The sequence below is a fragment of the Akanthomyces muscarius genome, chromosome 2 (genome assembly GCF_028009165.1).
Source record: "Akanthomyces muscarius strain Ve6 chromosome 2, whole genome shotgun sequence".
In the NCBI taxonomy this organism is placed as follows: domain Eukaryota; kingdom Fungi; phylum Ascomycota; class Sordariomycetes; order Hypocreales; family Cordycipitaceae; genus Akanthomyces; species Akanthomyces muscarius.
In genome coordinates, this window is record NC_079242.1 from 908,575 (window position 1) to 920,677 (window position 12,103).

Here is a 12,103-nt window from a genome sequence, read left to right on the forward strand (position 1 = left end):
AATAGCAAACTGAAGTTACTCTCTACCATATGCTTTCTTCTTACTGTTGTTGAATTGTATGCTGTTGACTTCGGCGAAGTAGTTAAATTTTATGAACGTCATTGTTGTTGCTATTGTTACCAGCTTGAGCTGGGAAAGCGAGTTAAACCCCTATCTCGACTCATTCCTCTCCAACCAGGACAGTGGCAGTCTCGTCTTTCCCCGGCCACCTACTCTAGCTGCAGAAAAGCTTCATGCTTTACCGAAGAGCCAGCCATGCCGCCCGTCGGCAGCACAAAGGCAAAACCAACTTGCGACTGGACCGCCCGGCTGCACGCACCGTCGACCGCCTCACCCAAGGGCCTCGTAAAGACGAGCTCCAGCGCGGCCGTCTTGAGCTTCTGCGTCGGATCAGCCGTCGACACGGCCAGCTTCATGGCCTCACTGGGCTCGGCCCTGCTGCCTGTGAGCAGATAGACGCCTGGCTGGTCCGACGTCACCTTGACCGTGCCCCTATCTGCCCATCCGATAGCCGCGAGGTCGGCTGTGATGGAGCGGTCACCTCCCGGCCAGAACACAACACTCAGCACGCCTTGTCCCGCTGCGCCAGAGATGCCGGTGCCGTCAAGGGGAATCCACGATGGCTTTTCGGCTTCCTGGGCCAGCCTGCGCTGGCTAGTCGCAGGGAGTATGGCATATGTCGCTTTCGGCGCGTCAATAGTCATGTAAGCGGAGAAGATGGGCACCGTCGCCAGCCCGGCTGTAGAGGTCGAAATGGCAGACCAGTTTCCTGTCCGCTCGCCTTCGGAGAGGGTGAGATCAAAGGGCTTGTCGTAGGCGATGTACCCGTTGCCGCCGTAAAATAGCGTAGAGCCGACTGCTTTGGTGTCGTTGCCGAGTTTGATCTGGCTACCGTCGACAAACGCGCCGCCGTCTGCTTTGGCGCGGTTCTCCAGCACAGTAATTGTCGGTGAATTGCTAGTGATATTCTTGGTCTGGATGTCCATGACGCTCACGAGCACCGCGTCGCCGAGATAGAACCAGGCCTTTTTGTAGGCAATGTGCCCGTCAAAGGGGTCCACGTAGTCCTCGACGGCCGCGCCGACGTGGCCGTCGCTCACGACGCCCACAAAGTCCTTTTTGCCACGGTACTGCACCGCGGCCGACGTCGGCGCGGGCTTTTTACGCACCACGGTGGTGCCAGGGATGAGGTTCCAGTCCCAGGACGCCCATATGTCCTTATACTCGGTGCCATCGATATATGTGAAGAGCGTGCCCTGGCCGAGGTGGTAGCCGAGGGGATTGGCGCCGTTGACGAGCTCAGAGTTGGTTGAGCGTGTGGAGAGCATCTTGTTTCCGATGATGAAGGACTCTCTGCGGTGCACCTATTGAGTATACGAAGTCAGTCGGTGATGCTTCGGCGGGCTAGGGATAGCTTGGCAATGTACCATGTAATCGCTGGCCCAGAATCCCTTGTTTCCAATAAGATGCTCTGTGCCGTTGGACTCAAGCCTTTTACTTGTGCTGTTCACATTATATGGGCCGCCAAAGTCCGCAACAGCTCGCGCCAGTTTGGTGACGTTGAAGTTGATGTCGGCGCTGGCTTGCAAATCTTGGGTTGGATAGCTGACGAAACGGCCAATGACATTCTATGTATTCAGTTAGGCCAAGAATCGTTACGTTTTTGCATGTCAACATTGTATACGTACAAAGTCCCAGTGCTGCTGTCGCGTCTTTTGATCTGTGAAGATCATCCACTCATCACCTCTGATGTACGTCGACATGGCTTCTCTGGTGGCGTCGTCGGCCGCGAAGCGCGTTCCGACAGCCTCGCCTTCGAGCTGGATAAATATATTGAGCTGTCGCACTCGGGTTAGCCAAGAATCTCTTTTTAGGGAAGTCTAGAAGGCTGCGTCGCATACCAAATCTTTACCGTAATTGCCATTGTAAAGGATGCCATTGTGCTGAAGGAACGAGCCGTCTCTGTGAATGCCGTCTTGCATCGCTTCGTCGGAGAACTATACATACGAATTAGATTTTTAATCAACATGGGGAGAGATTTACCCACTGTCATGACACTAAATGCTCTCTTCATGGCATTTTCGACAATGGTGATATTTTCGGTAAACAGGCCCAAGCTAACAGCACTCTGTAGAACAAGAACGATCTAATAACCGATGAGCGGGTGCTGCTTCTGTCGTCTTGTCCAATTCAGGTACTCACATTAGCGGCAGTGAGATTACCACCAGTGCCGTACGATAGGTCAATGTTGTCGTACGTTCGCCTCGTCAAGCGAATGCACCCTTCTTGCTGCTCCTCTGAAAGATTTCCATCTCGGGCAAGCAGACAGGCTGTAGAACTCAGCTGTGGTATCAGAATCGCCTGGTCGTACCAATTCTAACCCCGAGCGAGGCAAATTAACGTCTTATCTGCTACCACTGAAGACTGTTTGAGACTTACAGTATTCCAAAGCCCCGGTGTGCCACAAGGACAGCCCAATGTACTGTTCAAAGTCAGTGTTGCGGTCTCATAGCCCGACGCAGCTCAAAACTCACGCATTGCCGCCATCGCCAATGCATGCTGCAGGCTTGTAGTCGGTTTTGAACCAATAGTCTAGACCCATGGATATCGCATCCCACGCCTTGGTGCTATTCGTCCACTTTTGGTCCGCAATCAAGCTGTTACCACCCCATGCTGCCGCCAGTGTGATTATGCGGTTCCAATGGTCTTGAATTGGCCAATTGGCACGTCCTGATCGACTTGTTAGCTTCTCCTCCTTTTCCCCCAGATGGCGCAATACATACGCGCCGGGCATCCCGAGAGATAATTGACGTCCGCCCATGTACCATCTGGCCTTTGTGTATCAATCCATTTTTGAATGCTGCCAAACCATGAGGGATCGGAAAATTCGGCTAGATCAGCGACCCGTCGCCTCGACAGGGTCGTCATGTCCTCAGCATCATGCGCGTCCGCCGAGACGGTGCGCGCCAAGGTACAGAGAGCCCACGTAACGACGTAGAGTCTCATCCTAGGCTGTTGAAGTCGTTTGGTTCGCTTGGCATATGTGAACAAATGTTCTGCGCAAGATTGAAGCTGCGAAAACATGGTACGAGTTGGGCGTGTCCAGGCTAATATTGGGGCGGCTGGATGATGCCCACTGAGATTGGCGTTGTGCTATTGGTGGAGAATTACCCCGGAATCGGCGTCGGCCAGCTACCCCGGACCTGAGCTGTTAACCACATGGTAAGTAGCATAAGTGCATAGCACGGCAATTGATAGCCGGGGAAGCAACTGATGGAACTCGTGGCGTCTAGCTACAACGTTACCTGCGTATTGCGCGTTTGCAAGCGTCAAGGTAGTTGAGGTTAACATTCAGATCTGCTTGTGGACAAAGGTAGGTGCTTTGCCAACACCAAGAAGCACCCTTCACTCGCTTCGACCTGCCTATTTCCAAGAAAAAATGGAACAAGATAATCACGAAATGTTTTTTTCTCTTCGCGCTATAATGGAATACTTGGGTAGAAATGCCACCTGATTCCAAACTGTTGGCATTTGCTTTTAGCTGGTGTACGCACAAGAACCCAAATCACGCTTGACAGGCTCTTTCTCGATGGAAATATCGAAGTCGAAAATATCCATGGGAACACCCAGGGTTGTGCACACATTAGGGATATCAACAATTCCGGCGATGCAGCCACGCACTGGAGCACACGACAGCAGGAGATAAATCTGCTCGCCCGAGTACCCTGTGGATCAAGTTAGCCAGCTGACCCATGCCTGCTATAAGAGAAGAAGCTACAACTTACCAAACTGCTTGAGGTATGCAATAGATCGAAGGCAAGCCTGTCTATAGGCAATCGTGGCGTCCATGTAATGCTGCTTGCCTTGCTCATCGACGGAAAACCCTTCAAAGGTCAGGTAGCGCGAAGGCCCGTAGTGAGGCGCCACCTCGCCGGGAAGAAAGACGGGATGGGGAACAGCCCTCGACTTGACGCCATTCTTGATGAGATCAAACTTGATGGTAATGACGCCCGCCATCTCAATGGCGCCGCAGAAGCTAATCTCGCCATCGCCTTGGCTAAAGTGCAAATCGCCGACGGAGAACTTGGCACCGGGGACGTGGACAGGCAGGTACGTCTTGGAGCCGCGCGAAATGTTGCAAATGTCCACGTTGCCGCCGTGCTCCGGTCGTCCAGGCACCGTCCTGGCGCCTTCCTTTGCGATGCGCGCCTTGAGCTCGCCGTCCGCCGTCGTGGCGTGGACGCTCTTCTCCAGGGGCAGGTGCGCGAGCGTCTTGCCCGGGTGCGTCGAGGTGCCCGCCTCGACGAGGCTGCCCTCGCGCCGGTTCCACTCGGCGAGCACCTCCTTGGAGGGCGCGCAGCCGAGGATGCCCGGGTGGATCAGGCCCGGGAAGCGCACGCCGGGGATGTGGCGGCTGGAGCAGTAGATGCCGTCAAAGTCCCAGATGGCCTTGGCGGCCTTGGGGTAGTGCTCCTCGAGGAAGCCGCCGCCGTTGGTCTTGTCAAAGACGCCGGTGAAGCCCCACGGGGAGTGGTCAAAGGGCTGGATGTCGGTGATGTTGACGACGAGCAGGTCGCCGGGCTCGGCGCCCTTGACGTCGAACGGCCCAGTCAGGTAGTGAATCTTGGAGAGGTCAATGTCGCGCACGTCATTGGCGCTGTCGTTGTTGCCGATCTGGCCGCCGGTCCAGTCCAGGCATTCAATCTTGACAGTCTCCCCAGGCTCAACTGCGCCGACGCTAGGGACTACGGAGAATTGACGCATGAGCTTCAAATGGGTTTATCAGTGTTTATCAGACACGCGCGACTTACTATCTGGGTGCCAGCGGTTGTGAAGGTACGGCTGCTGATCAGCAGGCACGTCAAAGGAGACAGACTGCGCAGTGCGAATCTTGCCAGGCATGTTTAATATGTTTGAGTTCAAAATTTGATCTAAAATTTTCGATTTCTTGGATTGGTCCTGGAAAATTGATGAGACGAAATTTAGGTTCGACCGGTTCAGCTACGCGCTGACTTATATAGGAAGCGCCTCGTGCGGGGAAGGCTGTGCAGCTATCGCAGCGTAACCTCAATATACAGACTTCTTACCCCGCATGTCGAGGGCCAAGACCTGCATCATTGATAGCAGCAAAAGATGGACACTCGGCATTCGGAGTGTTAAGATTGCGGTAGCGAAGGCTGAGATTGGGAGCGGCTTGGCGCCGATGTATACAGTTTGTGATAAGAAGCTGCTGCACTGCGCAACGTTATCTATCCCCTTGCGATCAGCGCAGCCTCCGCGCATAATAATGGAATCATGTGCTCTTATCCTCTGCAAATAATCGCAACACATAATCGTAGATTCACCGTTGGAACTACGATGTTAGCCAGCATTTAGCAGCTTGGGCTGGCACACATTTAGTGGCTGTTGCTTGGTGTATAACGCGGGGAACCCTGTCCGCCGTCGAGGCGACTACGTCCCCAAGACTCGGGCAAGAGGATATGAGTGCGACCGCCTGATCGGCCAATAACTGCCCTATTCTCAGGACTCGGGGAAAATAACGAACTGCCGATCGGCCAATGAAGGCATCCTCTCATGACTCGGACAAGAGGAAGGAAAAGCGACTGCCAATAATGCAGACTGCCAATCCCAATGAGCTGCTTTCTATTATGAATACCATAGACCCGGACAAGAGTGGCCAGTGAACTGGCGGCTGGTTACAAGTAGGTGGCGAAAAGGGGCGCCGCTTAATTGGAAGCTGTGCCCTCATATATGAATTCTTTGACTTATTCTTATTCTCTTTTGTTACTATCTTCTGATTTTCTCATTTTTCTTATTTCTCGTACTTTTAGTGGTCTTCTTATTACCCCAACTCCTCTAATTCCTTCTATTTTCCGTATCTTGTTGTTTTTCTTGCCCTTACTATTTTCTTTTTTTTTCCGGTTCTCGCGTGTTGCGTGCCAAGCCCCCATCTCGTGTAAATTTAGTGGTAGTCATCCCATCATCTGATGTACCAAGAGTTCGACGAGTTTCTCGCCAGGTAATTACGCGGCTGTAAACCGTCCAGTTCACTCCTCTATTGCCCCGCCAAGCACTCTCTCGTGATGTGTACTCCGCAGCTAATTACCTACCCCAAGGATATAGAGTAACCTGAGACGATATATGCAATCCAAAAATCCTTCTGTAAATGAATGCTGCCACGTGTGGAGCGTTATAGGTTGGCGTCGTGGCGTCTTGACTAGCTGCGCAGTAGCGCGACAGCACGCCAGCACAGCAATTGTGGCGATTTACACCAGGGACCAATGTTGATCGCGACGACAAAAGATTGGGCACAAATGAGCAGCTCTGCTTCAAGACAGCTACGAAGGGGATAGAGTTCAATTCTCCCTTTAAAACTATAGAAACGTGTACGCCGCTGCAGGCGACTGCGCCAGACAGCCTCCTCCACTAGGCCGTCGCATCATGAAACTGGCCCAGTGTCACGCCTCCGTCTCCAATCAGCCCCTGCACGTTTTATCACCACAACCCCCGCCGGCGACAGACGATAGAACACTCAGTATGCGCTTCTCTTCTTCAGTAGGAGCTTGTCAGGTGGACTGACCCATGCCTCATTCATGACAAATGGTCCGCCAAGATGGCGCGTCTGGGACCGTCCGGAGCGCTGGCGCCGCCGCAGGCTGCGCTGGCCTGTCTCAGCTCTTTTTTGCTCCGGGCAATGGATGTAGCAGGATGAGGATTTCATCCTCGAGGAAACAAAAATAGTGTCAGGCCAAACGGCCTGGCCTGTTTCCTCTGTTTCCAGACCACAGTCTCTCGTTTTCTATTCTGCAAATCTTTTGTTTTTTGAAGTAGTCCTTCTTTTAATTACAGCATCCATTGCCCATTGATTTTTCGTTTCTTATTTCCGGGAGAGCTGCTGTGCAGTTCCTGAACTAGACGAGTAATTGGTTCCGCAATAATATACCAATTAATACAGTTTGCGGATACTTGGGCATCAGGCATTGAGTTTTGAGGGAAGAAAGAAAAAATATCCTCGCGCAGTCTCTCGACGAGAATACCCCTTCGCCCATATGCTGGCCGCCGACAGCCTCAACTCGACCATGATCTCCCGCGTCCCTCTCCTAGCGAGTTACCTGCTGGCGAGGACCGCGTCCGCGAGCCTCGCCCTTGCCGACACCATTCTTGTCCGCGCTGAAGATGTCCTCTCGACGCCATACTCGGCCCTCGTCTCCGCCGAGGCGCTGACCGCCAAGTCGCTTTTGCGTCGCCAGCAGCAGGCCGACGCCGGCAACAGGACCGACGGCATCCAGCTGCAGCCCGACGGCGCGCTCAACCTCACGGCGTGGGACCAGGACACCAACAACGCCTGCATCAGCACCCTGCGCTCCATCACGCGCGCCAGCAACCCCTCGGGCAACTGCATTTGCTACAACCTGCCGTCGCTCGACGCCAAGAGCGGCGTCTTCGAGGCCGAGCTACGCCTCTATAAGGTCTCAGATCCGCGCGGCAGCTGGACCGGCATCAAGCCGTCCGACGTCAAGGTCAGCGTGTCGTATAATGGCGCGAGCGCGAGCCCGGTTAAGGCGGATGCCATGACGGGCAAGGGCATGCAGGGCGGCATGTCGTCAGTGATGAGACGCTCCAGCCTGGAGGGCCGCGAGGACCACAATCCGGAGCTGCTGCAGGCCTACATGCTTGTAGGCCAGATTGACGAGAAGCAGATGTCGGAGCAAATGTCCATGCAAGTATACGAATTGTTTTCCGCCGACCTCTAGCTGATGTGAATCTAGGGCTGCTCTTCAATCGCTTGTCATGCCGACACTCACTCTCGCTGCCACCAACACCAGCGGCATCCGCGTGGCCACCAATGTCAGCCTCAACGAAGCGATTTTTCTGAACGGAGTCTTTTCGCACCAGGTTGTTCAGTCCGACTTTTCCGCCGCGCAAGCAGCCGTCGATGACGCCCTCGCCGCCCTGCACAATGGCACGGCTGCCTTCATCCTTCCTGGCACCCAGCTCATGATCTTCCCCGTCGGTCTGATCGTCACCTCCATATGGTTGGCCATTGGACTGGCCGCGTACGGCATGGGAACGTTTGAGCGCATTCAGTACGCGGACATGTATAGGCAGCGCATGGGGCTTGACACTGGTCGCGGACGTGGAGGCAAGACGATTTAAATCGAGTTCTGTGGCTTCACAAAGCTGGTCTTTGAGCTACTCCACTTCAACGGGTAGATTTTTTTTTTTACATCTAATTTACTTTTTCTGATATTCCGTTGTTGGCGTTAGATTGTAAACTTGGAAGCGTGGAGACGATACACTGGTTCTAGCCGTATTTCGGCACGTTTAATAAGAGACTATTCAATCTGGGTATAACTGAGTGTATTACTCTAGGAGGACAACGCCAAAGACTCATTTCGTGCATCATTTCGTACGCATATCATACTAACTATATCTCGCTTCCGTAATACAAAGGAGACGAGAAGAAAAGGGATGAGAAAAAAGGGAGGAAAGAAGAAGATGAGACTCCTGCCAAGCCCAAGTATGGAGCCGAGTTACCTCAAGAAGAAAGTCCTCGCAGATGACAAGACACCTTCAACAAGAAAAAAAAAAATCCGATTCGCCGACATAATGAAATGCAAAGATGGAGAAAAAGTCGCACACATTCATGCAGAGACGCTCAAGCGGCGCTCGCCTCTCAGGCGATTTTTGGCCCACATGATGGACTCGATGAACATCATGTATGCGCCAGTAATGATCCAAAATGAGATAATGATGCCAAGGCCACCAACGAGACGCGCGTCGACAATGCGGCTGACAATAGCCTCGCGCATGGCATTGTTCATCATGAGCCAGCCGTAGAGGGGCACCAGCTGCTGGGCGTCCTGCGACAGCGTGCGCGAGGACGGCTCCGGGTCGGCATGGGCCATCTCCTCGCCGCGCTCGGCAATAGTGTCCGCCATGCGCCAGGCGACCTTGTTGTTGATCTTTTCCCAGGTGCACTCGCAGGCCGCGACGCGGGCCGCCTCGCCCATGCGGGCGCGGAGCGCCTTGTCCGACGCCAGCTTGGTGGCTTTGGCGACGAAGCCCTCAATGTCGTTGGGTGGGACGAGGAAGCCGGTGTCGCTGTGAGCGATGATGTCCGAGGGCCCGCCCTCGTCACGGGCGACGACAGGAACGCCGCTGGCCATGGACTCGAGGACTACGAGACCAAACGTCTCGGTGACGGAGCAGTGCAGGAAGATATCGGCGCTGGCATAGTACGCGGCGAGCTCCTCGCCGACCTTGAAGCCGGTGAAGAGCACCTTGCCCTCTTCGCGGAGGGGGCCAAACAGCTCCTGGACCTCCTTCTCGACGTCTGGGTTTCGGTTGCCGCCAACAATGACCATCTTGTAGGGCAGGCCGCGCGCGTCCATCTCCTTGGCGGCCTTGGCCAAAAAGTCGAAGCCCTTTTCGCCGGCGATGCGGCAGATGGTGACAAAGATGGTCTCGCCGTTGGGGGCCAGCTCCTTGCGGAGCTGCTCGCTGCGGCGGATCGGGTTGAAGAGGTCGGCGTTGACGCCGCGGGTAAGAAGCTCGAGCTTGTCGGCTTGGACCTTTTGCTTGACAAGGTAGCGTTTGACGAAGCGCGAGGGGTAAAAGATGGTCTTGATGGAGGCGTGGCGGAAGAGGTAGCTCTGGACGGCGTCAAAGGCGAAGACGGCGGCGTGGCTCAGCGGGGCCGGGAAGAGAATGTCGCAGTAGCCAGCCAGGTCGGTCTGGAAGTTGCAGAGCACGGGGATCTGGCGCGCTGCGGGCTGCTGTCGCAGCTGCAGCATGACCTGGAAGCCGAGGCTGGCAGGCGACGCGAGGTAGATGATGTCGGGCAGGGCGTCGGGGCCAAAGGTGCGGGCGAAGAGGGTCGAGTTGCGGACGGGGTAGACGACGGAGAGCTCCGGGTTGAAGGGCAGCGGGTAGCCGGTGAGGCGCACCTCGGGCTGCTTGTCGGCCGGCGAGAGGCACGGCGAGGGCGGCGGCGAAAAGATGTTGTGGTTGGTGTGGTTGTGCGGCGCGACGACGGCCACCTGCGCGCCGTGCTGCCGCAGGTGCGTCACGAGCATCAACGTCGTCCGGCTCACGCCGTTGACGGGCCCAAAGGACTCGGTGCACAGCAGGATGCGCTTGCCGCGCAGCTGGCTCGGGAACTGCGACAGATCATGCTCGGGGTACCGGTTGGTAGAAGAAGCCATGGCGAAGGACAAAGAGCCAAGTAGCCGACTCGGCGGGTTGTGCGAATGGTAGATGAAGAAGATGGGCGGTAGGACGTGACGGCGTGTAAGCGCGCTGGGACTGTGACGATGGCCTCGTGTAAATTGTACTGTAGATGTAGTAGAGTATACTGGAAGCAATTTGCCAAACGAATTCAATGAGTAGAGGAAAGAGTAGTACAGAGAGGGGAAATTTGGATGCAGCAGACGTCAGACAAAATGCTTGTCTGGGATAACCGGTCAACACATGACTAGGCTTGCATTTATTGGACGGTCAGAGACACGATACAGTGACTCCATGTACATGAAGGTGTACCCCCCCGCCACAGGAAAGCCCATCGTGCATCGGAGAGGGCAGAATGGCTGCACGTGTGGCTGCGAGACGCGGATGTTGCCCAAAAAAAGCGTCTAGTTTTCCTCGAGGAAAAAGCGTAACGATAAAAGACTTTGTTGGGGCAAAGGCCGTCAACGGAGCAACTCACGCAGGCAAAGGCGACGGCCGAAAAGGGCAGGAAAGCCAAAATGGTGACTGCCAGCCCTGTCATGTGTCCTGTACCCCTGCTTCAGGCCCATGATTGGTTTTTTGTATCAATGGCGAGTGGAGGAACGGCCACGGGCATCGCGGCGGTTGGCCTGAGTGGGCAGAGAGCAGGAGGGGTGGTGGGCAAAAGGGACTCTGGCCCTGCGGCGGGGGAGGGGTCGCGATTCTGTAGCTTATGCCGATGAATGTACTGAATCGTAATAGCGTTAGTTGGATGGCTGAGGTGCCTTTTGCTTTCCGTCGAAGGACAAACCGTGAATATCGCCGCTCGTACAAGTCCGTTCACATCGGTGCAAGTGATGCAATCGCAACAGTTTGCGCTAGGCTTCAATGCATACCTATTCTTTGTATTTTCCCAAAATATTTCTGTACACTATATCTACATTACTCAAGTACTTTGCCAAAGGCGCTCTTTTCTAGAACTGCATCTCTGCTGTCTCGTCTCATCGCCACTTGCCACAATCGGGTTGCCTGCATCGCGATTCACCAATCACAGGCCGGATCACACCCACACTTCTCCATCGCGGCCAATGACAGGTTGCAGCGCCATCACCCCAGCACACATCAGCAAAGTGACGCCCCAAAAAGCATGGTCTGCGCCCGCCGAATAGGCATGGCAGCTCACGGCCCCGTGGGCACGCTGGTTGGCCGAAACATGGTCGAAACATGCAAGCCGATGCCATCCAAATGCTTGATTATTGACGTAGGAAAAGTGCGCTCGTGACAACAGCAGAGGGATGCATCAGTATTATTTATTTTCTGTCGTGATGCTTTCGGCTCACCGCTTCTCAATTACTCTGACTAGCGCAACATTCTTGTTTTCGCTCATGTTTGGATCCTCTTGCGCGGCCATGGTGATGTCTAGACCGGGATGGTGCCGGGTATAGAAGGGGTAATGAAGGAGTGTAGAAGGAGTAGCTGGCGATTGCCGAATATAGGCTGTACTATGGGTACTATACAGCTACACGCAGGAAACCCCCAACTATGCGAATCATGATGCAGGGTCTGATCGACACTCGAGGAACCTGCTTGGTTTTTGTGGTTGTCGCTGCGCTCACACGACACCAGATGCCGCAAGCCACAGCAGCAAACCCGTCAGCCGGGCTTCCTCACACTGTAAATCACTGAACAGTGTGCCAGACTAGTTAGTATTTGTGAGCCGAGGGCAGCTAGATGTGGTACGCGACGCGACTGGTGCAGAGCCCCAGATGCCACGCTACCTGCCAACTTAGTGGAGAAACTCATTATCTGAATACTCAAAAATAGCGTTGTAACTAGTTATTGGCTGCGCCAAACGGTTGTTGAGAGCAGCGCACATGCAGCCCATGAGTGGCAG

General features: G+C 54.5%; 4 protein-coding genes across 4 annotated transcripts; 1 reads left to right on the plus strand and 3 right to left on the minus strand.

Moving 5' to 3' along the window:
- Nucleotides 1-209: 209 nt before the first annotated feature.
- On the minus strand, nt 210-3,006 carry LMH87_003397 (uncharacterized protein; the record flags this gene model as incomplete). The annotated part of the gene is made up of 9 exons (XM_056192578.1): nt 210-1,364; nt 1,428-1,628; nt 1,689-1,838; nt 1,902-1,997; nt 2,048-2,146; nt 2,203-2,376; nt 2,440-2,482; nt 2,535-2,730; nt 2,784-3,006. The coding sequence occupies 9 exons, from the start codon at nt 3,004-3,006 to the stop codon at nt 210-212; spliced, it is 2,337 nt and encodes a 778-aa protein (XP_056048186.1).
- A 531-nt stretch (nt 3,007-3,537) lies between these two features.
- LMH87_003398 (uncharacterized protein) lies at nt 3,538-4,902 on the minus strand (the record flags this gene model as incomplete). The annotated part of the gene is made up of 3 exons (XM_056192589.1): nt 3,538-3,725; nt 3,786-4,745; nt 4,812-4,902. The coding sequence occupies 3 exons, from the start codon at nt 4,900-4,902 to the stop codon at nt 3,538-3,540; spliced, it is 1,239 nt and encodes a 412-aa protein (XP_056048187.1).
- A 2,147-nt stretch (nt 4,903-7,049) lies between these two features.
- On the plus strand, nt 7,050-8,157 carry LMH87_003399 (uncharacterized protein; the record flags this gene model as incomplete). The annotated part of the gene is made up of 2 exons (XM_056192601.1): nt 7,050-7,720; nt 7,770-8,157. The coding sequence occupies 2 exons, from the start codon at nt 7,050-7,052 to the stop codon at nt 8,155-8,157; spliced, it is 1,059 nt and encodes a 352-aa protein (XP_056048188.1).
- A 488-nt stretch (nt 8,158-8,645) lies between these two features.
- On the minus strand, nt 8,646-10,208 carry LMH87_003400 (uncharacterized protein; the record flags this gene model as incomplete). The annotated part of the gene is made up of 1 exon (XM_056192611.1): nt 8,646-10,208. One exon carries the CDS (start codon nt 10,206-10,208, stop codon nt 8,646-8,648), a length of 1,563 nt encoding a protein of 520 aa, XP_056048189.1.
- Between the last annotated feature and the right edge of the window lie 1,895 nt (nt 10,209-12,103).